General features: G+C 41.6%; 1 protein-coding gene across 1 annotated transcript; it reads left to right on the top strand.

Moving 5' to 3' along the window:
• Positions 1-1140: 1140 nt before the first annotated feature.
• On the top strand, positions 1141-22979 carry RXYLT1 (ribitol xylosyltransferase 1). The gene is made up of 6 exons (XM_046645300.1): positions 1141-1440; positions 2246-2401; positions 6306-6408; positions 16543-16857; positions 19445-19615; positions 22552-22979. Exons 1-6 carry the CDS (start codon positions 1272-1274, stop codon positions 22967-22969), a joined length of 1332 nt encoding a protein of 443 aa, XP_046501256.1. The 5' UTR covers positions 1141-1271; the 3' UTR covers positions 22970-22979.
• The last annotated feature ends 588 nt before the right edge of the window (positions 22980-23567 follow it).

Below are 23567 nucleotides of genomic sequence, written 5' to 3'. Positions count from 1 at the left end.
TTAGTGAAACTTGACAAGTTAATTCTAAAATGTACAGGGAAAAGCAGAGACAAGAATAGCAAGACAGTTTTTGGAAAGACAAGAATGAGTTACACTTGCCCTTCCAAATATGAAGACTAATTATAAGGCTACAGTAACGGAGACAGTTACAGGTATAGTAAACAACAGAGGAAAGGCAGAGAAACCAGAACCAGAGCCACACAAACAAGAAAGCCTGATGTCGGCCAGAGGTGTTGCAGGTCAGTCATTAAAGGATGGTCTGTCAATAATTGTTGCTGGGATAACCTGCAATACATATACATGGGAAGACTCAATATTGTAACATGTCAGTTCTACCCAAATTATTCTATAAACCCAATACAATTTTAATTAAGATTGCAACAGGATTATCCAGGAAAGTTTTTCTTAAAGAATACACACATGCACATACACACACACATCAAACTATAAAGGAAAAGATTGACAAATTAGCTTTACTGAAATTTAGAATGTATTTACAGTAAAATATAACATGCATAAAATTAACAGACCAGCCAAATATTGGAAGACATTTGCAATCTATATAAATAACAACTGATTGCTATATAAAGTAAATAAAGAAGACCTACAATCAAAAGTAAAAGATAAACAATAAATAAAAAACTGTACAAAACATATGAATAATTTACAGAAGAGGAAAACAAAAAGACAAATATATTAAAAGATAGTTAACCTATTAACCAAGGAAATGATCATTAAAACTAGCCTTGGGCAAGGCTGGGCGGGGGAACCGTAGGAGAGGCTTGGGAGGCGGGGGTGAAGGCGGGGCTGGGGGCGGGACATGAGCTGGGCTGGGGCGGGGCTGAGAGCGGGACCTGAGGTGGGCTGGGGCGGGGCAGAGGCGCAACAGGGGAGAGTCGGGCGGGGCAGGGGGCGGGGCATGAGCTGGGCTGGGGCGGGGCTGAGGGCGAGACCTGAGCGGGGCGGGGGCAGGGCGGAGGGACCAGGGGCGGGGCCTGAGCGGAGCGGGAGCCGGGCGGAGGGGCCATAGGACAGGTTCGGACGGAGCCGGGGGCGGGGCCTGAGCGGGGGCGGGGCCTGAGCGGGGGCGGGGCCTGAGCGGGGCGGGGCCTGAGCGGGGGCGGGGCCTGAGCGGGGGCGGGGCCTGGCGGCGGTGACGCCCTCGCCCGGCCTGGGCCTGCCCGGACGCCGCAGGGGCCGCTGCGCTGAGCCGGGGCCTCTCCTCCAGCCGGGCCAGCGGGCGGCGGCACCTGACCGGAAGCCTCAGTGGGATGCGGCTGCCGCGGAAGCCACTCTGCTTGTTTCTCATCGCCCTGTACGGCCTCTTCTCGCTCTACGCCGCCTACCACGTCTTCTTCGGGCGTCGCCGCGGAGCGCCGGCCGCTTCTTCGCGGGGGCTCAGGAAGGGGGCGGCCCCGGCGCGGGAGAGGCGCGGCCGAGGTAGGACGCGGGGCCGCGCTCGGGTCGGGATGGCCGCAGGCCCCGGGGGCGCGCTTCCTGCCCCGGCTCCCAGTAACCGGCTGCGGGCTCGGGGTCGAAGCGTGTCCCATTGCCTCCGTGCTCGCCCGGATCTCACACGCCTCTCTACTCCCCACCCCAAAGCTGGCGAGCGCCCACCCCTTAAAATACGTCGTAGATATCCAAGACCTTGTCACAAAATGCCGGAGATTGCGGGATTGCCGCTGGGCTCGGGACATCGGTGTCCATATTGAAAAAGAGCCTCTGATCGTGCGGTGGCTTCGGAAGGCCGGGGCGCTTCGCCTCTTAGTGCTGCTCCTCTGTCCTGTATTTTGACCTGTGTCAGGATCGGACTCAGGCTTCTCTCTCCCTTTTTTCAGAATTTTGCACAATGCTATCTAAAACTGTTGGACACTTTACATTCTGAAGTCAAGTTTTTATATACAGGTTACGTATATACGAGCTATAAAGAACTGCAAAAGTTAAGCTTGTAATTTGATACATGGTATCCACTTATTTGAGAAGGTTGGTTTGGGAGAGAGAACTTTATGTCTCGTGTTAACATTTTATTTCGAAGATCTTTCAGAGTGAAGATTTAATGAAAATTAAATTCTAATGTTTTTAAATTGTGTGTTTAACCAGTTCAAATTCAGTGGCTTTACCCCTTTGAAAAAGTGAAGTTAGGATGGAATTAGAACTCCCTAGCATCCAATTTAAATGGCTTGAATTTATCTACAACTGCAGCTCTACCTTACTTATAAACACTATTACTCTTTTTAAAACACAGATCAGTCTACTTTGCGAAGTGAAGAATGGAATCCTTGGGAAGTAGATGAAAAAAATGAGCAACGACACAGATTTAAAACTAGCCTTCAAATATTAAATAAACCCACAAAAGGGAAAACAGACTTCCGTGTACAAATTTGGGGCAAAGCTGCCATTGGTAAGTTAATGTGTAGAGCTAAAACATGTAAAAAGCATCATAAAATGCAGTTTAGTAATAATAAATTCAGTTCATTTTAAGACACGTAGTTTATTTCATCATTTTTTAATTAAGGCATCATGATGCATTTTTTCACTTTTTCTCAATATTTCATTTTCCTTTTTGCTAGACAACACCTGTGTAAATACACACACACGTGCATAAACATATTCTGTAGTTGGTCTTTAGCAGAGCACAGCTTTATTTGTGGATAAAAAAAGTGGATTGTATAAACATCGTTATATTGAAATGCCTATGTCAACTGAATTTTCATGAATCTGTTGATTTATTGGACACTTGATAGACAAATATAAGATATGGCCCCTGCCCTTGATGGCCAAACAAGTTTGGGAAACATTGAACTGAACAAAGTTAGACAAGGTTTTTTATTGTAGGTCCTTCTCAGAGCCTTTAATATGCCAGCGTTCATTGTGAATGTCCAAGAAGGGGGTGTAGTATATAGTTGATAAGACTTGATTGCCCACAAAAGCATTTTTACTCTGAGTATCATGAGATAGTCTAGTGTTCAAGTTATGTATTATGCTCTCTTAGAGAATGGGACCCTCAATGAGGGTTAGAAGAGTCAGAAAGAATTTAGTGAATTAGAAGGGGCTTTTTTTGGCCTTTAAAGATGAGTTAGATTTATATACAGTAAGGGATATGGACAGAAAGTACCAGGTGAAAGGAAAGTAAACTGAGAATAATGCCTGGCCCATGGTGTTTGATAAATTCATTCACACTTGTGAGCAAATATACATTCTTGAAGATTGCTGATGACCCAGGCCTCCAGGAATCACCTTCTAGCAATTTTTTCTTTATAAAATCCCTAGTATTAATTTCTTCCTTTAAATTTCCACTTCCCCATTCTAGTTTTTAATTAAATCTACATCTTAACAGGTTGTCGTGTTTCCAGACTTTTCTCTTTTCAATCCACTAAGCACACAGTGGCCACATGAGTTTTATCAAACGCTACTTTCATCAACCTGTTCCCCAGGCTCAGTCGTAGAATACCAGTTATAGACATTCCCATTTAAAAGGAGAGAATATGGAAGGAAAATGGAGTCACCAGTCCAAGCAACTTTGAAATCTAACCAGGCAAACTCCATTCAATTTCAAGGCCTGGGAATAACCAGTGGCTCAAAGCTTTGCTTCTGGCCTTTGGGACCCTTTGGATGGCCCTTGGTGTCATCCTTCCTTTTTCATGAAGGGTAGCATGTATTTGTAGCTCTGTAGCTTATTCAGCCTCTTTCCTGCTGTTAGGATTTTGGGAGTCCAACAGGCTTCTTTCATTTCAGCGTCTGTCTCTTTCAGTCCAAGCTGGCAGTGTTTCTGCTGATAGAACATTCTCAAGAACCTTGTGGATCTCCTGTGCATGTCATGAGGATTCATTCCATTAGACAAGAGCGCCTCCACAGGTCTTTCCTGGGTAAACCCATCTCTATTTCTGGCTACTGCTGAGATGGCTGAGGAATTTCATAAATTATACACCTACTATCTTCAGAGAGCCCTCTTTGTGACCGAATATTTTGACCTTTTTATCCTTCTGAGGTACTAGCTCCATCCTTGGCCTTCTCTCTGGAGCATGCTTTCCTGACAGTGAATCTCCTCATTTTTCACCTCTTTTGCAATCTGAATAGGCTGAGGATTTCCCAAATCATCAAGTCCTAGTTCCTTTTTGTGTAACAGTGCTTCTCTTGGTCTCTTTCGTCTCACATTTTACTGTAATCAGCAAGAGGAAACTAGGTCACAGCTTCAACAGTTTGGCTGGAAGTCTTTTCAGCCAAATATCAAAGTTTATCATTTACAAGTTCTACTTTCCACATAACTGCAGGACACATCCAGCTAAGCTTTCTGCTGCTGTCTAACAAAGATCCCCTTTTCTCCAGTCTCGAACAAGTTCCTCTTTTTCTTCTGAGCTCTCCCAGGAGTGCTTTTAGTCTGCGTACTTCTACCAACAGTCTGCTCATGATGACTTAGGTATTCTCTAAAATTATACAGGTTTTGCCTACTGTGCTGCTAACTTTCTTGAGTTCTCGCTAGCTGAGTCATTAACATCCCTATTTCTACCTATAATCTGTTCAAGGCAATCTAATCTAGGCTCTGTTTAATCTCATTCCTCTCGGAGTTCTTCCAGCCTCTCCCATTACCCAATTACAAGGCCATTTCCAGATTTTTAAGTCTTTGTTGCCATACCACCCCGTTTCCAGGTACTAACTACATGATCTGTAGTGTCCTGTGCTACCACAACCAATTACCAAAAATTTGGTGGCTTAAAACAACACAAATTTATTGTCTTTTTTTTTTCTCCCCCAAAGCCCCCCGGTACATAGTTGTATATTCTTCGTTGTGGATCCTTCTAGTTGTGGCATGTGGGACGCCGCCTCAGCGTGGTTTGATGAGCAGTACCATGTCTGCGCCCAGGATTCGAACCAACGAAACACTGGGCCGCCTGCAGCGGAGAGCGCGAACTTAACCACTCGGCCACGGGGCCAGCCCCTATTGTCTTTTTTTTTAATTAAGGTATAATTGACATATGTGAGTTTCAGATATACAACATAATGATTCGATGTTTGTATATATTGGGAAGTGATTAACATAGTTACAGTTACAATTACAACATAGTTACAGTTACAATTTTTTTTCTCAAGGTGAGAACTTTTAAGATCTCTCTTAGCAACTTTCAAATATACAATGCAGTTTTATTAACTATAGTCACCACAAATTAATTATCTCACACTTCCGAAGGCAGGAGTCTCAAATGTGTCCACAGGCCTGCATTCCTTTTGAGGCTGTAGAGGAGATCTGTTTGCTTGCCTTTTACAGCTTCTAGAGGCCACCCACATCCCTTGACTCGTGGCCCCTCATCATTCTAACCCTTGCTTCCATCCTCGTACATCCTTTCCTCACTCTGACCCTCCTGCCTCCCTCTTGTGAGAATGCTTGTGATAAGATGGCTCCCCCCACACCCCCAGATAATCCAGTATCATCTCCCCACCTCAGCGTCCTTAACCTAATCACATTTACAAAATCTCTTTACCATGTAAGGTACCATATTCACAGGTTCTAGAGAATGCATCTTTAGACATCTTAGGTGCAGGGCAGGCGTTATTCAGCTCTTCACGTTTTGGAGGCTTTATCTGATTGGCCGAGTCTTTAAACATGGTTTTCTTGTGTGTCCTTTAGTACCAGAGTATGATGAGAATAGAACAAAACACATTTTTCAGTGTAATTCAGACAGGGCTCTCAAATTACCTCATCGTGTGACACTGCTCTCCTCTACTCAGAGCTTTCATTCAGGTGAAATCATGATAAAACCTCAGGGGCTGCCCTAAGGAGACCAGAGGCAGCGGCAGTTTTCTGCAGAGGGCATCCTGCAGTGAGCCGTGTGTGTTCAAGGAGGGAGGAGATAGGAGCTCCTCGACACAGTCACTGTGACGTATAAACATGAGCTCCTCTGCTGGTATTTGGCACAAAATGGTGAATCCCCTCAGTTTGTTACAAGGTAGAAACAGTTATAAACATAGTCACTTACATTGTGATATAACACATTTCAGGATAAAATAGGCAGTAAAGGGCCAGTGATAACTAGGAGTTTCTCAAATTTAGAGTAAGAGATTATTGACTTTAATATAACCCACATTTTGCCACATTTACACTGACAAACTGAGTTCCGTCTCTCATGCATTCGCTGCCACACTGATGATTTTGAGCTATGGCTGGTAGCACTGTGCTGAGGGACCGAGAGAGATCACACCTGGTTTCCCAGCCAAATGATAGAAAAGAGCACAACAAAAACTTGTCTCACACACCAGAGGAAACCAGACGTAAATGTGTTTGGTTTTGTTTTTGTGTTTTTACTTACCAGGTTTGTATCTCTGGGAGCATATTTTTGAAGGCTCTCTTGATCCTGCTGATGTGACTGCTCAGTGGAGAGAAGGAAACACCATTGTGGGAAGAACGCATTACAGGTACTCACTGTGCGCCATTAACCTTTGATGTGTTGCTGTACAATGTTTTATATAAGTACTAGAAGAAAAATAAGTGGAGAATATCTTTACAGAAAATATTTCCACTTCAACTTGCTGTGAAGACGGGAGAAATAATCTCTTGAATATATATTCATAGTTAAAGCTTACGTTGAATGTTCTCTTATGAAATTGGATGTTGCAAAAGGCTACTTTTTTGGAATCATGTGTACTTCATTTTGATCAAAACATTTCTGACTATTTAAAAACTTCATGCTCCAAATTTTGTAACTTTTGATTATTGATAAGCATTTAACCTTCCATATCTTGAAAAAATAAAATGTAAATGTAAAAATGTTTTTGTTTTTCTCTTTCATGTCATAGTCCGGTTCACATAGGTTTATGATATTCAGGTGGTAGCAAAGCTATTGCTATGAGTTTCAAAATTTTAATTAAAACATCTCATATACGAGTTCTATCATGATTTGATAGGATAGATTACAAATTTACTGCAATACTCAGAAATCTTTTTTTTTAGATTCAATAAAACCAATGTATTAAGACTTTTTTGTGCTCTTATTTTTATAAAACTTTTATCTCTGACTGCATATTTTCTGAAGATTTTTAAATAGAAGTAAGATCATTTTATTTAGAAAAATTATGATAATTTCATCATATGGAAGAATGCTATTTATTAGATTTTGCTTTCTTACTGAAATAAAAAATAAAAATAATTATTTTAAAATGCTTATTTCTTGTGACAATTGTATTATTAGGGGAAAGATATGTGAACCAAAGATTCTGGTTTCTATTAGGATTCCATTAATTTCCCACAGAAATCAAGAGCAAAAGCTATGGTTTGTCTCAATTTTATGTGAATTTGTACTGCTCCTCTAATTCCGTATTTACTTTTACTTGGAAAGCAAGTTTACTGCATGTGTCTTTTCAAAGTAATCATTCTTGAAAATTAAACAGGTTTGTAAATTATCATTGGTAATGATTATTTTTCCTTTCATCTCCAGGTTCCTATTAATCTAATCCCATTTCAGAGTCCGTACATAGTCCTGAACTTACAAGAGTTGGTTTTGGGTGTTTGAAAGTAAATGTGCATTGTGCATATAGATCTAATATTTGCTATTTGAAAAGTAAACATGTGTTATGGATATTAGTCTAATTGTTATACCCACAATACAGAATTTTCAGAAAAATTCTTAAAAGTTCATAGAGAAGTTAGCATACAGTGATACTATAATGATAGCAAAGGATTTCAGCAAACAGCATTAACTCCAAAAAGATGACCTAATTTACTGTTCCTTTCTGAAATTTTTACCTGAGATTTTATGTTATGATCAAATAGCAATGCTATTTCCTCTTAGGATTTAAGAGAACTGTATATGCAAGGAAGTTCACTATTGTAGCATATTTTTTACACAGCTCGTTAAAGTTTTAGCCAGCCCTGGTGGTCTAGTGGTTAAGATGTACTCTCACCACCACGGCCCAGGTTCGTTTCCCTGTCAGGGAACCACACCACCCCTGTGTCATTGTCATTACTGTGGTGGCTGCATGTTGCTGTGATGCTGAAAGCTCTGCCATGGAGATTTCACATACCAGCAGGGCCACCCATGGTGGACAGGTTTCAGTGGAGCTTCCAGACTAGGCAGACTGGGAAGAAGGACCTGGCCACCCACTTCCGAAAAAATTAGCCATGAAAACCCTGTGAATAGCAGCGGAGCATTTGATACAGCGCCAGCAGGGGAGAGGATGGCGCAAAAAGACCAGGCAGGGTTCCGCTCTGCTGTCGACAGGGTCACTAAGGTCAAAATCCACTCCACAGCACTAACAACAACAAATTAAAGTTTTAGGTTCATAAAAAGTAGCATACATAATTTATGTATCCAAAATTAAGGAACTTTTATGGAATTGCAAATTTTGAGTTGTACCAGGCTACATGGGTAGTAACTGAAATGTTTCAACACATTCATCCTTATTTGACCAAAAGTGAATCCGAAGAAATGACTCATCTTGCAGATACTGAAAGAGTCACTAAGTACCATCAGGATACTTGTAAGTGTATGTAGATACATTCTGTTTAAATAAAGCTTCAAGTTTACAAAGGGCTTATATCATTTAGTTTTCGGCTCACAGCAATTCTGAGGCAGAAGTAGAAAGGATATCATCAGTGTTCCAGGGTTGATCGAGCTCATGAATGGTGATTCTTACCAACTCATAGGTCCAAAGACTGTAATCCAGAATACCAAGTAATAACTGGGAGGAGAACTAGAGCTGTCCGCCAGGCCTCGTGCTTGTGTTGGCTTGACCAGCATGTGTAGTCAGGCTACAATGATACCCAAATTTTGAGGGTGGTTTGATTAAATATGAAATCACAATATAGGATTTAATTATATGTAGTACTTCCAACTCTGTGTTTCAGAAGGGAAGAAATGACTCCTTGTTCACCCCTGAATCAGTAACATACATAGTCTGTGCTCAGGATCTGAGTATATGTGGGACAGACTGAACTTCTGAGTCAGCCTGATGAAGCCCTGTCACCTCTGGGCAGTGTAGTAGTATGACTGAGTTGCTAAGAGCATAGACTCAAGCCAGAATATCAGAGTTCAAATTCTAGCTTTACCTCTTTTTTAGCTGTCTGAAGTTGGACAAGGTTCTTGACCTCTCTGTGCTTGGATTTCCTTCAATTAAAAATAAAGCAAATAGGGGGCTGGCCCTGTGGCCGAGTGGTTAAGCTCGCGCGCTCCGCTGCAGGCGGCCCAGTGTTTCGTTGGTTCGAATCCTGGGCGCGGACATGGCACTGCTCATCAAACCATGCTGAGGAAGCATCCCACATGCCACAACTAGAAGGACCCACAACGAAGAACATACAACTATGTACCAGGGGGCTTTGGGGAGAAAAAGGAAAAAAAATAAAATCTTTCAAAAAAAAAAATAAGGCAAATAATAGTTTCTATTTCACAGGATTGTTTTGAAGATTAAATGCATTAATAGATGTATAGTGCTGAAAACAGCGTCTGACACATAGTAATCATTAGAGAAGTCTTGTTATTATTGTATTATTTTTACTGTTACTTAATTCAGTACTGCCCCATCACCCTACCTTTCGCTTCTCCTTTTTCTCTGCTTCCATTATTGTCTCTTCTCTCTCCATCCTCTACCTCCCCACAAACACTGTTGATACATTCTTCGTATTAATGTGTTCGATTAGGTTACAAGCTAGCATGGGACCCGTTCTGTCTCTTGAAGGAACTTTGTCTCTACTCACATCCATCCTGTGTTGATTTATAGTTCTATTTCATTGGGCAACTTTATTTTTAATTTCCTAGGAGCAATCTTACTTTTGCTGATCGTGGCCTTTGCTCATCCCGAAAGACTGCCTCCTAGTCCTGCAGTGTCCGTGTGCAGGCGTGGTCATAAGATACATAAATGTCTACCCACTGGATAAAACAAAAGCCAAGTGCTCATTACTTCATTGTTATCAAAGTTCAATTATGGTATTTTCAGTCATCATCTGCTGCTTATGAAAAATCTGTCTCATCCTGTTTTTAGAATTTCCAGGTGTGACTATTATAAGAAGTTAGCTCACTCCTCCTCACAGGGAGTGAGAGCCGTTAGAGACAATATTGATAGTTACTGACCCCACATTTAAGTCAAATACTGGACCACAGATCAGCACAGGTCTCAAATTTTCATTGATAAACAACAACAGTATAGTTAATTTTTCATAATGCTCCTTCTCCCACTCCAGCCTGGTATAGAGTGGGAGGGTTCCATCATAAACACTGAATGCGGAAGGTGTGCGGTCATGGCAGTAACGCTGACCACACAGCGGGTGACTTGCAGCACCTATTCAAAGGGAAGGGCCACTTATGAGTTCAGTATACCTATTTTATAAAACTGAATGGTTTGGGGGCTGGCCTGGTGGCGCAGAGGTTAAGTTTGCACATTCCGCTTCAGTGGCCCTGGGGTTCGCCGGTTCAGATCCTGGGTACAGACATGGCACCGCTTGGCAAGCCATGCTTGGTAGGCGTCCTGCATATAAAGCAGAGAAAGATAGGCACGGATGTTAGCTCAGGGCCAGGCTTCCTCAGCAAAAAAAGAGGAGGACTGGCAGTAGTTAGCTCAGGGCTAATCTTTCTCAAAAAGAAAAAGAAAAACTGAATGATTTGAAACTGTTTATTAACCAAAAGTGATCTAGAATTCAATGACTGAGAGCCATGTGGACTTGTGCCCATATTCTTTACCAAGGTATTTGCCAGATTCTTAGGTAGCAAATTAGTAATCTTATCTATAATTATCACATAATTTAACAATGGTGTCAATATAGTGTTTATTTAATAGTACTAGTTGAATTTAGAAAAAAAGAAACAATAATTATGTTGGATTGTAAAAAATATATTCTGTTCACACTCAGCTTAGAACTCAATATTTGAATGATTTCTCCGGACTTTCCAAGTATTAAAAGTACTTACTGGGAGGAAAATTTTTAGCTGAGTCAAACAGAAAAAGAATAAATATTGAAAATTATAAGTTCTGACAATTAAACATATGCTAAGAAATCTAGAAGAGCAAATCACTGTTTTAAAATTCTGTATATGAGCTCCTTAAATATGTTACTTCTTCAGTTAATGGAATTTTATGATTGATTCTTGACTAATAACTCTAGGAAACTAAAATATACCTCTCATCATACATAAATATACTATATTATCTCACACATAAGCCCTACTGTATATAGTAAATGTACAGCTGGAAAGTTATTATTAAATTGAACTTTTGTTGCTTGATTCATATTTTAAATGTGGTAGGAGAACTTAAATAAATTGGTAGAGCAATAAGTCCCTTAAAGAGAATTACTGCTTACTCATTCACCATTCACTGAGTGCCTACAAGTTAGTTCATACTAGGCTCTGGATTTCAGTCAATAAAATGCTTTTCCCTATTCTCAGGGAGTTCACAGACTAGCAGTTGAGACCAGCACACAAACAATTTTCATACGCTGTATAAAGCATAATGACAAGGAAGTACAGACTCTATCATGTCAGTTGACAGGGAATACAGGGGAAAGGCAGCTAACCCTTTCTGAGTAGAGTTGGAGGTGGTTTGGGGCCCGGCAAGAAAGGTTTGCTAGAGGATGTGATAGCTGAGCTGAGTCTTAAAAGATTGATAGGAATTAGCAAGGCAGTAAGAGAAGAGCTTATATTCCCAGCAGAGGTGACATCAGAGGCAAGAACTGATAAACAGCTTGGTTTGTGCATGGAATTGCAAACCATTCGGAATCCCTAGGGCTTGAAGATGGGGTCGGAGCTGAGACTGGGATTGCAGGGCATGGCAGATCATGGTGGACCTTGTGTGTGCCACGCTAAGGCTCTTGGACTTCATTCTTGGCGGAAAGCAATTGAGGATGATTAAGCAAGATGGTGGTATTGTCATGTATGTTTTTGTGTAGATTTCTCTAGTAGCTAAGTGGAAAAATGATTGGAAGGTGACAACTGGATGCAGGCAGACCAGTTAGGAGACTGTAAGTATCCAGCAGAGAGATAATTAAGGGATGAAATAGGGAAGTGGTAGTGGGATCAGAGCCAGGAATTTGAGAAATATTTTGGGGCAAAAGTCAGAATTTAAAGATCATTAGATGTAAGGATGACAGCAAGAAACAAATGTGATAATTCCCTGGTTTCTAGCCTGCATGACTGGATAGCTAGTGTGGGATCAAGACAGGAGATACAGGAATGGGAGCAGGTTTGTCTGCTCTTGTGTCGCCCGCCACATGGCACCTCCCTGGCCCCCTCTTTCTCAGCAGACAGGCTTGCCTCCTGTTTCCTCAAGAAAATTGAGGATATCCATAATTATCTGCCTCAACTAGCCCCTCTAACGTTGACCTCCGTGACCTCTGTCTGATCCCTCCCCTAACCTTACGTCTTTCCTCAGCTCTCAAACAATGAGGGGATTTCCCTGCTTCAAGGTTAGCTCCCTCCACCTGTGCCTCCCTGGGCCCCATCCAGGACCTCACACCATCAGTTACTTCCCTGCTCTCCTTCCTCTTCAACTTTCGCTCATTGCTTTCTCACCTTCTCATCCAGACTTTCAGAAGAGCTGTCCATACTCACTGTCACCACTTCCTTACTTCTCATTCACATCTCAACCCACTGCAGTTGCCTAACACCTACCAACACCCACACACAACTATCTGCATCTCATGGGATTTTTTTTTTTACCCCTAAAGTTTCTTTACCTTGATCTATGCTTCCCAGACTGTGTACCGAGGCACCCTGGGGCACCACAAAATAGTTTAAATATTTGTGGGAAACACAGTTATACCTCCCATCTGTCAGACACCATGCAAACTGCTAGCTCGAGGTGGCTCACTGTTTCGATGTTAGCTCACCTTGCGTTCATTTCACTGATGCCGTATCTTTGTGAAACCGGGTTTCCATACTTGCTATGATAAAATCCAACTACCATGCAGAAATCAAAGTGGGACTGGCAGTGGCAGCGGCAGTGTCCACTCTGATTCCAGGCTTTGAGGGCTTGTGTAGTGTTCAACAGGTGCACACATCCCATTGTTAAGTATTTGTGATTAGTTAAGAATGAAATAGGAATATTATTTGTTCTTTCAGTGTGTACATATTATTTTCTTAAGTGGCTTCTAAGCTGCTAGGACATAAATACTTACCAAGTTGTTTGGACCTAACAACTTAAAAAACTGAACCATTACTCATTTATTTTGGCTTGGAAGACACTGTGAAAAAATTACTGAAACACTGAAGGTTCTGGGAACCAGGAAAGTTTGGGAACCTCTGATCCATTCCTTAGCTCCACAGCGCTGACCCTGTGGCCTTCACCGTTACCTAAACATGGCCTTGAGGGCTGAACAGCCCATGAGTCAGAGAGTGAGGGCCACATGCTGCTGCTGGAATATAAGAGCGCTCTGCCCAGGGGTCACTGGGGGTCCCAAGATGGGTCAGACGGGCCCTGAATGCATTTTGTTCATTCGTGTGGATCAATAAAATTAGAAATATTCCTTTCATAGGAAAGAGACATTAATACAGTAACTAAAAATGAGTATTAAAACACTTATCATAGCTCCCAAATTAATGGCACATGAACAAAAGTTTTGCAGTGTTCAACTAAGTTATTACTGTGCAAAGCTTCATCTGTTGATTTCCTCCTCTACAAATATAACATATTTCTAGTTATCGGGGCCTTCGCAATAAAAAGGCCCAAGACACTCTTCTGAGATTTTCATAAGATAGAAAAATACAGTTTAACTTTTCTGACTAAATTATAAAATGTCTTCTTCCATCTTAACCTATTTCTCATTGGCTTAAAATTTTTAATTTATTTAAAATATTCAGTATTCAGATTTTACAAGTTCATTTATTTTTAAAATAATATTTTTTCTTTAATATAAATTTATAATAAAAAATCTAATAAGTGGTTATTATAATAACCTGAAAAATTCAAAAAAGGTAAGTTTTTAATCACTCAAAATTCCACTTTGCCCATAATTCCAAAAACAAGGGTTATACAGTTAGCATTTTATTGTGTCTACTTCCAGTCTTTTTTCTGTGTGCATTGTTATATAATTAAAAATTATAGTACAGATAGAATATCGTTTCCTGCTTTTTCAGACTAATGGCGAACATTTATTGAGTGGGAGCTCTGTGACCAATACTGTGTTACGTGCTTTTCAACCATTACCACCTTTTCGCCTTGTAACCCACTGTTTCTCTCCAGCTAAATTAGTTCCGCTGCCCGTATGTAATCTCATTCGCCGTGTACACCCTTGAATCACAAGCTTACCTGCCTCTGTTCATATTACTTACGTTTCCTGGAATACATTTCAGCCTCTGCCCCTCTCCTGACTCCCCTCTCATTTAAACTACCTTAGCAGTTCTCCTGTCTCACTTAATAGTGTGTCTAATGTATACTTTCATCCTAGTGTTGATTGAACTATAAAACACTGCACAGGTGCTTATTATCTAGCATATGCTTATATAAAGCAATGAATAGATATTTATCATTTGAAAAATGCTTTATGCCTCAGAGTCATATCATATAAATAATACTTTAAAACAATTATATCAAAGCTAAGCAATAATAGGTAAAGCTGGATCTCCCAGGGCACAGTTAAAGACTCCTGCTATTAATAGATGCTCTTGTTGTAAATTATCTGGATAAACACGTTTTTAGGCACATTCCTGTCTTATCTATTTAGAAATTGAAATGAAACATTATTACATAATTGTCAGTGTTATCCTTAGTAAAATGTTTTATGTCTTTAAAGAAAATAACGCAAAAGTTTGTATGGCACTCTGAAATAGTTTGGACACATGGTATCTATGGTCTTAAAGTCAAATAACTGCATTTGAGTCCCATCTCTGCCACTGCCGACCTGGTGTCTGTCGGCTTATCCAAGTCATGTAGCCTCTCTCACAGTTTCCTTTTCTTCCGTCATACAATTGCTCTAGGCTGGGAAAGAAGGACTAGCAGGTAATTCTAAAGGTGAGATCAGCGTTCACATCCTGCCACTAACAAACGCTGTGAACCTATCAGAACTACCATCATCATCCCCAAAGTGTTTTCTGGGCCCTCAGATTCTGCAGATTCTCTTAAATGCTAACTAGTCACTGCATCCTTGCCCCCCTCCAGGGCTGGGTCCGTGCAGGGCAAGCTCAGACACGGCTCTGACTCCTGTAGGTTATCATCGTTGTAGAGTAATGTCCAGGATTCACACAGTGCATATACACACAAACAAAATACATATTTAGGTTTTGTGTTTTACCTAGTATCTGCTAACTCTAGTCTTCATTAACCATAGTATCCTGGGAACAGCTTAAGCTCTGAAGTTAAACACATCTTGATTCACAACTTAGTGTTGCCTTTCCAGGTTGTGCAATGTAAGCCTGATTTCCCAAATCCAAGATCGGGGCTAATGAGCTCAGCAGAGTTGTCGTGGGGTTAAATAGTAACCCATGCAAAATGCCTATGTATCAAGTATATAAAAGGCATTTTACAAATACCAGTTTTTATCCCCAACAATAATAAGCAATAAAAGCAGGATTTCAGCATATTTGTACTAAAGATTAAAAGATTCTAGCAGGTTATAGAGAAATGGTTGAGTAGGTTGTAAAGAACCCAGGAGCATTGTGACTAATTTCAAGATAGGTTAAGTGGTATGTTTTTATATTTAATACATACTATTTAAAATATTTCAATGGTATTGGTCTAAGCACACGATATGAAAATGTGATTATGAAACGTGTATTCCTTTTATGACAATTTTTTTAAATACAGTGAAGAACAAATTCCCATTTACCCACCACCCAGAACGAACAAATTCCAGCTCTGTGTCATTTGCTTTAGATATTTAACTCTCCTCTTAAAAGCATTAAATATTTCCAGTAAAAGTGAAGCTCTCTTTGTACTGTTCCTAGTCCTTTGCTCTTCCTTCGTCCTCAGAGACAACCACGGTAATGAATTTGGTGTGTATCCTCCCATTCTAATTTTTATGTTTATGCTTATAGTAGGTAAATAAGCATAAGTAGTTTTTTCTGTATATACTTTCAAATTTACAAATAATCATCATATTTTATGAGTGTTCTGCAGCTTGCTTTTTTCCGTAACATTGTATTTTTGAGATTTAACCTTCGTGAAGGTTTATAACGCCATCCTCCATTTCTCCATTCATCAACACTTTCTCATCCATTGATTCAGACACTTCATTCAGTTGAAGAACCGTAAAAGGGGTGGGAACTACTGACTTAAACACCTTCCCGGACTGAACTGCGCAGAGTTTCACAGTGTTCCACTGTATTTCTTTGCTCCACAGCTCAGATTCTAGCCAGTGCTTATTTTAAATGTGGTTAAGAAACAATAAACAAAAAAAGCTACCACATGTCTAGTGAGCTGTCCACAGCCAAAGCTTGCCATTAATCTACAGCCAGGCCCCATCATCCAAACTTGTTCAAAAACCATTTGTATTATAGACATTATGTTTCTAGAAAGAATATGGGTTAAATCTCATTGTAGATTTTATATAAAATTACTCAAAACTTCTGGTACCAAATATCCTTTTGTTGTGTTTTTGTTTGTCTCTTGTTTCTGTTTTGTTTCGAACAGCTTCATCACTGGTCCAGGTGTAGTCCCAGGGTACTTCTCTGTTGATGTGAATAATGTGGTCCTCATTTTAAATGGAAGAGAAAAAGCGAAAGTCTTTTATGCCACCCAGTGGCTACTTTATGCACAAAATTTAGTGCAAACTCAACAACTCCAGCACCTGGCAGTTGTTTTGCTCGGAAGCGAGCAGTGCAGTAATGAGTGGATAAGCCGCTTCCTCAGGAGGAACGGAGGCTCCGTGGAGCTGCTCTTCCTGGTGTATGACAGCCCCTGGGTTAATGACGTGGACGTTTTTCAATGGCCTTTAGGAGTAGCGACGTAAGTACAAAATATTATTACACATATCTAGACTCTAAGACCAGAATTTCTGAATCAGGAAGGTTGTGTTTTAAATTTGTAATAAACGTAGCTCTTCTGAGATCACTCAGGCTAGGCACAATCTTCTCCATGAGCAAAAATAGGGTTTCACCTCAGGCTTCAATAATAATAATGACGTGGTTAGAGTATTGTCTCCTTTTATGAGGAGAGCAAATGAGTAACTTTTTTCTGTTTTAAAACGCCAAAGCATATTCAGGTTTATTAGAAGTTCCCTAAAGAGATGTTTTGCAGAGAATGGCAGACAGACCTTCTTAACACAATTACAGAATCAATATAATTTCTAGTAAAACGAACAAAGAAAAACCCCTCCCCTCGAGGCAATATTTGTCAGTGTCACAATCCAATGTACACATCAGGATAGATGCGGAGAGGGCTAATGGCCACTGTGAGTTTATTATGACCAGCGTTTCAATGTATACATAACTTACATCTGTTAAACATACACAGGTGTTCTGGATGAAATAATTAGCGAATGCCAAGAATTCTTAGTGATTTCTCAAGGAGCCCTCCCTCCGCGTCTGTTTTGATATTATCATGTTATTGCTGTGCTCGTGTATTTTTATCTCGGAGCAGGCAAGGTCTCTTAGGCAACGGCCCCTCCTGCTCCCGATATCGATATCGTTTCTCCATCTGTGCCCCCGGGCGGCTGCCGCCTGTCTTAGGTTGCCTCCCCCGGAGGTCTTACCCGTCATTGGCTAACCAGCCTTCTCACCTCCAGGTCACAGTTTGTTGGCAAGCTTTTTCCAGTGATTATTAACCCTTCCTGTGTCAGGGGCGGCTACAATATTCAGTCAGGAGCACACTGTCCATTTGGTTTTAGGAGCGTGATACTGTGCTCAGGACTGCCACTAAGGTTGGTTGAATTTGTACGAATCTCTTCTATAAAAAGAGGGGTTAAAATAATAGCTAAAGTTTCTCAATATATCACATCTATAAAGTCTTTCTATAAAATAGAAAACTTATTTTTTATCTTCCTGTTAATACAAGGTTTTTAATTAAGAATGAGTTGACTTTAAGATAAGCTGCCACCAGCACGTAAGCTCCTGACGTGGGGATGCCTGTCTCTTTCGTCCACTGCTCAATCTGAAGACCCTCAGACAGCCCGCTCAGAGTAGGCTGTCAGTGGATGGATTATGACAAATATCACTAACAGGATGTGTGAATCCGATACTCATTGTTCATTATCGCATCACTGGTTGCGTGATCTCACCTTAGGCTGCTGCCCAGTTGGCTACACAGGTATCACCAGAGAAGCGCATTAATAAGACAGATTCCCTGGCTGTCACTACAATGTTCTAACTCAGTAGGCTTGGGACAGGGGCAGACAAAAAGGTTTATGTTAGGTATAGACAGGTTTAAGACACTGTGAAGGGGCCCGCTCCGGCATAGCTGTTAAGTTTGCCTGCTCTGCTTCCACGGCCTGGGGTCCGCCCGTTCAGATCCTAGGCACAGACCTACACACCGTTTATCAAGCCATGCCGTGGCAGGCATCCCACATCTAAAGTAGAGGAAGTTGGCCACTGATGTTAGCTCAGGGACAATCTTCCTCAAAAAAACCAGACAGTGTGAAAAACCTATCTCTTGAGTGGAGCCTATATTTGTAAACTGTTTTGAAACAAGAGAATTGCTTTTTCACAGTCACACTGTGTAACTTATTCACACAGGAGTGGATGGATACTCTTTGTAACTCTGGTATCCTTGGACGAGGCCAATATGTTTCGTATAGATCACTGGTTCTCAACCAGGGCAGTTTGCCCTCCAGGAGACATTTGGCAATGTCTGGAGATATTTTCGGTTGTTAGAAGTGGCGGGAGGAGGTGACACTGGCAGCTGGTGGGTAGCGGCCAGGGCTGCTGCTCAGTGTCCTACAATGGAGAGGACCACTCCCACCACAGAGTCATCTTGCCCAAAGTGGCAGTAATGCTGAGGTTGAGAAACCCTGTTTTGGACTAACGTTATGTAAAGCTTTGCTCTTATGGGTGTGTTTCAGGCGCACAGTTTGATCCTTGCTATTTCCAAATACCCATAAGAATGAGCTGGTTGCAACAGGCCTCTCCTGTATGGCACACAAGGTTGTTTAAAAATCTACATGAGTGTCTTTGGAACTGGAGCTCTTTGCTGTAGCAGTGTGTATTCTGTAATCTTTCCATCACCTGTCTAAAACATTCATTCAGTCATGATCATTGTGAATGTACAGGATTACTTGTACTTTGAAGGTCTTGAATTCAGCCTGACTTTAGAACAACAAGTGTGTGATGAAAGTTGAAGAATATAAAAAAACAAAGCACGTTAGGCACGTAATCTCTATGGCAGTTTTGTAGAAGATGTCAATGTGAGAATCTTTTTTACAAGTCAGTAGATTCGGGGACTTTTCCAAAGTAAGAACGGAAAATTACAGTTTGGGGTTTAGAAAATCGTATTTAAACTGCTTCTCCAACATCATCATGCTCCCTAAGATGTTGGGTTATGGGAATTTTGCCCATCCTGTTGTCGTACATGTTTAACTCATGTATACTTATTTTTATAGTTACAGGAACTTCCCTGTGGTGGAGGCAAGTTGGTCAATGCTGCACAATGAAAGGCCCTACTTATGTAATTTCTTAGGAACTGTTTATGAAAATTCATCCAGACAAGCACTAATGAACATTTTGAAACAAGATGGGAATGATAAGCTTTGTTGGGTTTCAGCAAGAGAACAGTAAGTTTTATGTTTACTTGATTCATCCATTTTTTTTTTCCACCTGAGAGTTGCTTTACGTATTAAAGGTTTCCAAAGAGACATTGTTAATTAACTCCATTAATACCAGTCTTTCCCCAGGAGATATATTGGTAATTAAAGCTGTGAAGAGACTGAGTCATATACATTTAAAATAGGGAGACTCTCCTATAGCTAGAGTCCATCTTGCAGAGGAACACTAGTGCTGTCATAAGCCAGTATCGATTGTTTGGGTTTCCTCAATAATGTTTGCTAGCCAGACTTGTCACACACAAGATCATGAATGCCCATGAGGTGTCAGGTTCATCCCTGAGATGTTCAGCAGACCAGATCAGTGTCCCAAGACTGGCCTGCAGTGCTCCTCACCCCTGCAGGAACCTGACACCACCCTGAGGGTGGGAGCCGCGTCATCTTCATCTTTGAATCCCCAGATCTAACATGGGACCTTGCACAAAGTAGGCCTAGGATAAGTGCGGAGAGGGTGGATGGATGGATGGATGGATGGATGGATGGATGGATTTAATAGGGTTACCTTCCATCTTTTACATGGTAATCATATGACATGTGTTTATGGGGTGAAGGAAGAACTTTTGGAAGCACTCATTTTGTTTGTACATAAGCAAATGGAGTTTCGTGTGTATACAACAGTTATCAGAAAGGTAATGCCTAAAAAATCTCCTTCTGTATCTAAAAATGAGTTAATTGGAGCAGATACTTTCTTCTAAAAGGCATAACTTCTAACTCTATTGTTAGCATAACCATATTATATCTATTCAGTCAACAAACATTTGTCAAGCAACTGCTATATGCCAGAAAGCATTTTAGCCATGAGGGATGCAGCAATGAACACAACAATCAGAAGTCCATGCCCTCTTAGAACTTAAACGCTTGTTGGAGGAGACAGACCCGTGAAATATATTGTGTGTCAGAAGATGATAAATGCCATGTAAAAAAATTGAGCAGTGGAGGGATGTGGAGAGGACCAGGGATCAGGAGTGGAGCATTTGCTGATTTCGAATGGCCAAGGAAAACGCTAGTAAGAAGGTTACGTTTACACGCAGGCCTGAGGAAGGCGCGGGAGAGCCCCGTCTGTCTGAGAGCAGAATGGTCCAGGCAGAGGGGAGCAACATAAAGGGCCTGAGGCAGGAGCGCAGTCACCATGGTGGAGGGACAGCGAGGACCGGTGCACCTGGAGTGGAATGAGTGAGGGCAGTGGAGAACAGCAGAGTTTAGTGTGGCAATAGAATTATTCTTGTAATTCCTCTCGTACCATTGAGCCAGGAGGTGGAGTAGGTGTCCTCCTTGCTTCTCATTGCTGCTTCCAGACCCTTCTCCCTTTCCCTCCCTAAAACCTCCCAGTTTGCATCTCATGCCAGCACACCCTCTTTGAAGTCATTTACTGACCCTTGGGCTAATACCCTTAATTCTTTGAAGAGCTTCATTCCTGGCACACTGTCTGTCTCTGACATTACTCCAGCCTAATTCTTGCTGATTCCCAAATCTGCGTGGACGGTCCTTCCATCACCTTGGTCTTGCAGTTCCTTTACCTCCTACCCTCCAGTGATCTGGGTCCGCTTGACCTCGGTGATTCGCTATCATGGTCATTCCCTAGACCTTGTCATTACACACATTGCATCATCTCCATGATCTCAAGTTCCAGCTTCTCTCTCTGTAGCCACCACCTCCTGTCATTCCAGCTCATTTCCTGTAATAATCTGACTCCAGCAGCATAGCTGGGACCTGCACTCCATTGTTCCTACTACCTTGTCATTGTCCCTCACTCATCTCCTCTTTACTTTCTTCTTTACCCCATTAAATTTCATGGTCACCCATGAGTGCATATGCATTCAGCTCGCTAGGTCCCTAATCTAGCAAAGCCCAACTCTGAGTGAATCCAGCTCTCTTACCTGCTCATACCTGCATCCAAACACACTTAGAGAAAGATGCCACTTGATCTTGCTTTAAATACCTGACCTTGACCCTCTAGTGGCCAGCTGTCACACATGTCGTTGTCCGTGTATTCTCCCACTCTCCTCGAAGACTGTTCACGCCTTCTTCTCTGCTCCCAACTGCTCTGACCTTATGACCCTATTGCTTTTATCACTAAGAAAATAGAACCAATTCGGAGAGCATGTCTAGCTCTCTGACTGGTTTGTAAGCTTCTGTCTTTGTCCCTGTACAGTCAATTCTCAACACAACGGCCAGATTTATTCTGATAAAACATAGGTCAGGTCAGCCACTCCTCTGATCAAAACCCTGCCTGGTGAGATGCTCTGACTTTTTCTTCTGCACCTGTCCCCCTCAGTCCCGCCGCTTCGCCCCCTGGTGTCCTTGCTGTTCCTTGAGCGTGCCTCAGCATCTGTGTTGCTCTGCACTCTGTTCCCCCCAGGTCTCTGCGTGCTCTGCTCCCTCCGCTCCGGCCCTGGGCTCAGATTGCCTGCACTGAGACAGTCCCTATCACCTGTTTAAAACTGCAGCCTCAGAAACTCCCTCCTCACTTCTCTGCTGTGTTTTTCTCACAGCAGTTACACCTCACTAATGTCCTGGCTTGGCCTGGTCATTGCCCATCTCCCCGCTAGCACTGGAACTTAAGCTCCCTGAGGGCAGGGATTCGGAGGGTGAGGCAGAGAAAGGAGACCTGGCACACAGGAAACATTGGCTGAAGTAGCACTCATTCAGAAATTTTATGGTAGAATTTTATATGTAGTTTATGGGATAAATTTTACAGCTGTAAGCTCTTCAAATTCTTAAATATTTTCAAGAAATCTACTTGGGCGAGATTTTACTTATCTCCTCTGCCTGTCATCTCTGTAATGTGTTTGCCATTTCCTGTAACAACATTAAAGGAGAAAACCTTTCCTTTCACAGAAGATGTGCCTGGTAAAGTGAACAGTACGGTTGTTTTTCCGGTTTCCTAGGTGGCAACCTCAGGAAACAAACGAAAGCCTTAAGAGCTATCAGGATGCCCTGCTGCAGAGTGACCTCACGCTGTGCCCAGCGGGGGTGAACACGGAGTGTTACAGAATCTATGAGGCGTGCTCCTATGGCTCCGTGCCCGTGGTGGAGGACGTCATGACAGCGGGCAGCTGTGGAAACACCTCCGTTCACCACAGTGCTCCTCTGCAGTTACTCAAGTCCATGGACGCACCCTTTATCTTTATTAAGAGCTGGAAGGAACTTCCTGCTATTTTAGAAAAAGAGAAAACTGTAATTTTACAAGAAAAGATTCAGAGAAGGAAAATGTTACTTCACTGGTATCAAAACTTCAAAACAGAGCTAAAAATGAGATTTACTAATATTTTAGAAAGTTCATTTTTAATGAACAATAAAGGTTGATTGTTAATTATCTTTTTGAGCTAAGATCTAATTTTTTAAATCATTTCTCATACTGGGGGGGTGTGTGTTTGTGTATTTATAAATGTTCTTTAAGGTACCCTGGTAGACGCTTGATTACATCTGTAATGTTGACAACTGCATCCTTATTGGGCCACTCCTGAAAATAAAGTTAAAATGTTACTCAGACTCACTGTACAAAGTTGAATGATTCAACATTTGTCCGCTCGTCTCACCCGTGTAAACCTCCCGAGGGAAGCAGCGTGGTGTCGTGGAAAGACTGAGTCGGACAAGCCTGGTTCAAACCTCGCCTCTGCACCTTCTGTCTGAGGACCTTGAGCAAGTCACCTGACGGTTCTGAGTCTTGGTTCCTTTCGGTGCGAATAGAGATAATGGTACCTCATCAGGTAAGTTGTAAATTTGAAATAAAACAATGTATAAAGTACCCAATATATGTAGTAAACTCCAAATAAATAGTAATTTCTAATTCACTTTTTATTCCTTACTAGTAAATGATGGGGTTAAATTTAAGTATTTTAACACGTGCTCATTTACGTAATTTGGGAGTAATCACATGCCGTCTTGGGAAGGTATGTGGGCA

The sequence above is a fragment of the Equus quagga genome, chromosome 1, assembly GCF_021613505.1.
Source record: "Equus quagga isolate Etosha38 chromosome 1, UCLA_HA_Equagga_1.0, whole genome shotgun sequence".
Lineage (NCBI taxonomy): Eukaryota > Metazoa > Chordata > Mammalia > Perissodactyla > Equidae > Equus > Equus quagga.
Note: the sequence above shows the minus strand (reverse complement) of the source record. Positions and strands in the feature narration are given on the sequence as shown.

What these genes read in the sequence shown, in the direction of transcription:
- RXYLT1 (XM_046645300.1), top strand. Translation starts at nt 1,272, where the DNA reads ATGCGGCTGCCGCGGAAGCCACTCTGCTTGTTTCTCATCGCCCTGTAC. An exon ending in GCGGGAGAGGCGCGGCCGAG is followed by an intron (nt 1,441 to 2,245) that starts GTAGGACGCGGG and finishes TTTAAAACACAG; the next exon opens with ATCAGTCTACTTTGCGAAGT. An exon ending in GTGGGAAGAACGCATTACAG is followed by an intron (nt 6,409 to 16,542) that starts GTACTCACTGTG and finishes TGTTTCGAACAG; the next exon opens with CTTCATCACTGGTCCAGGTG.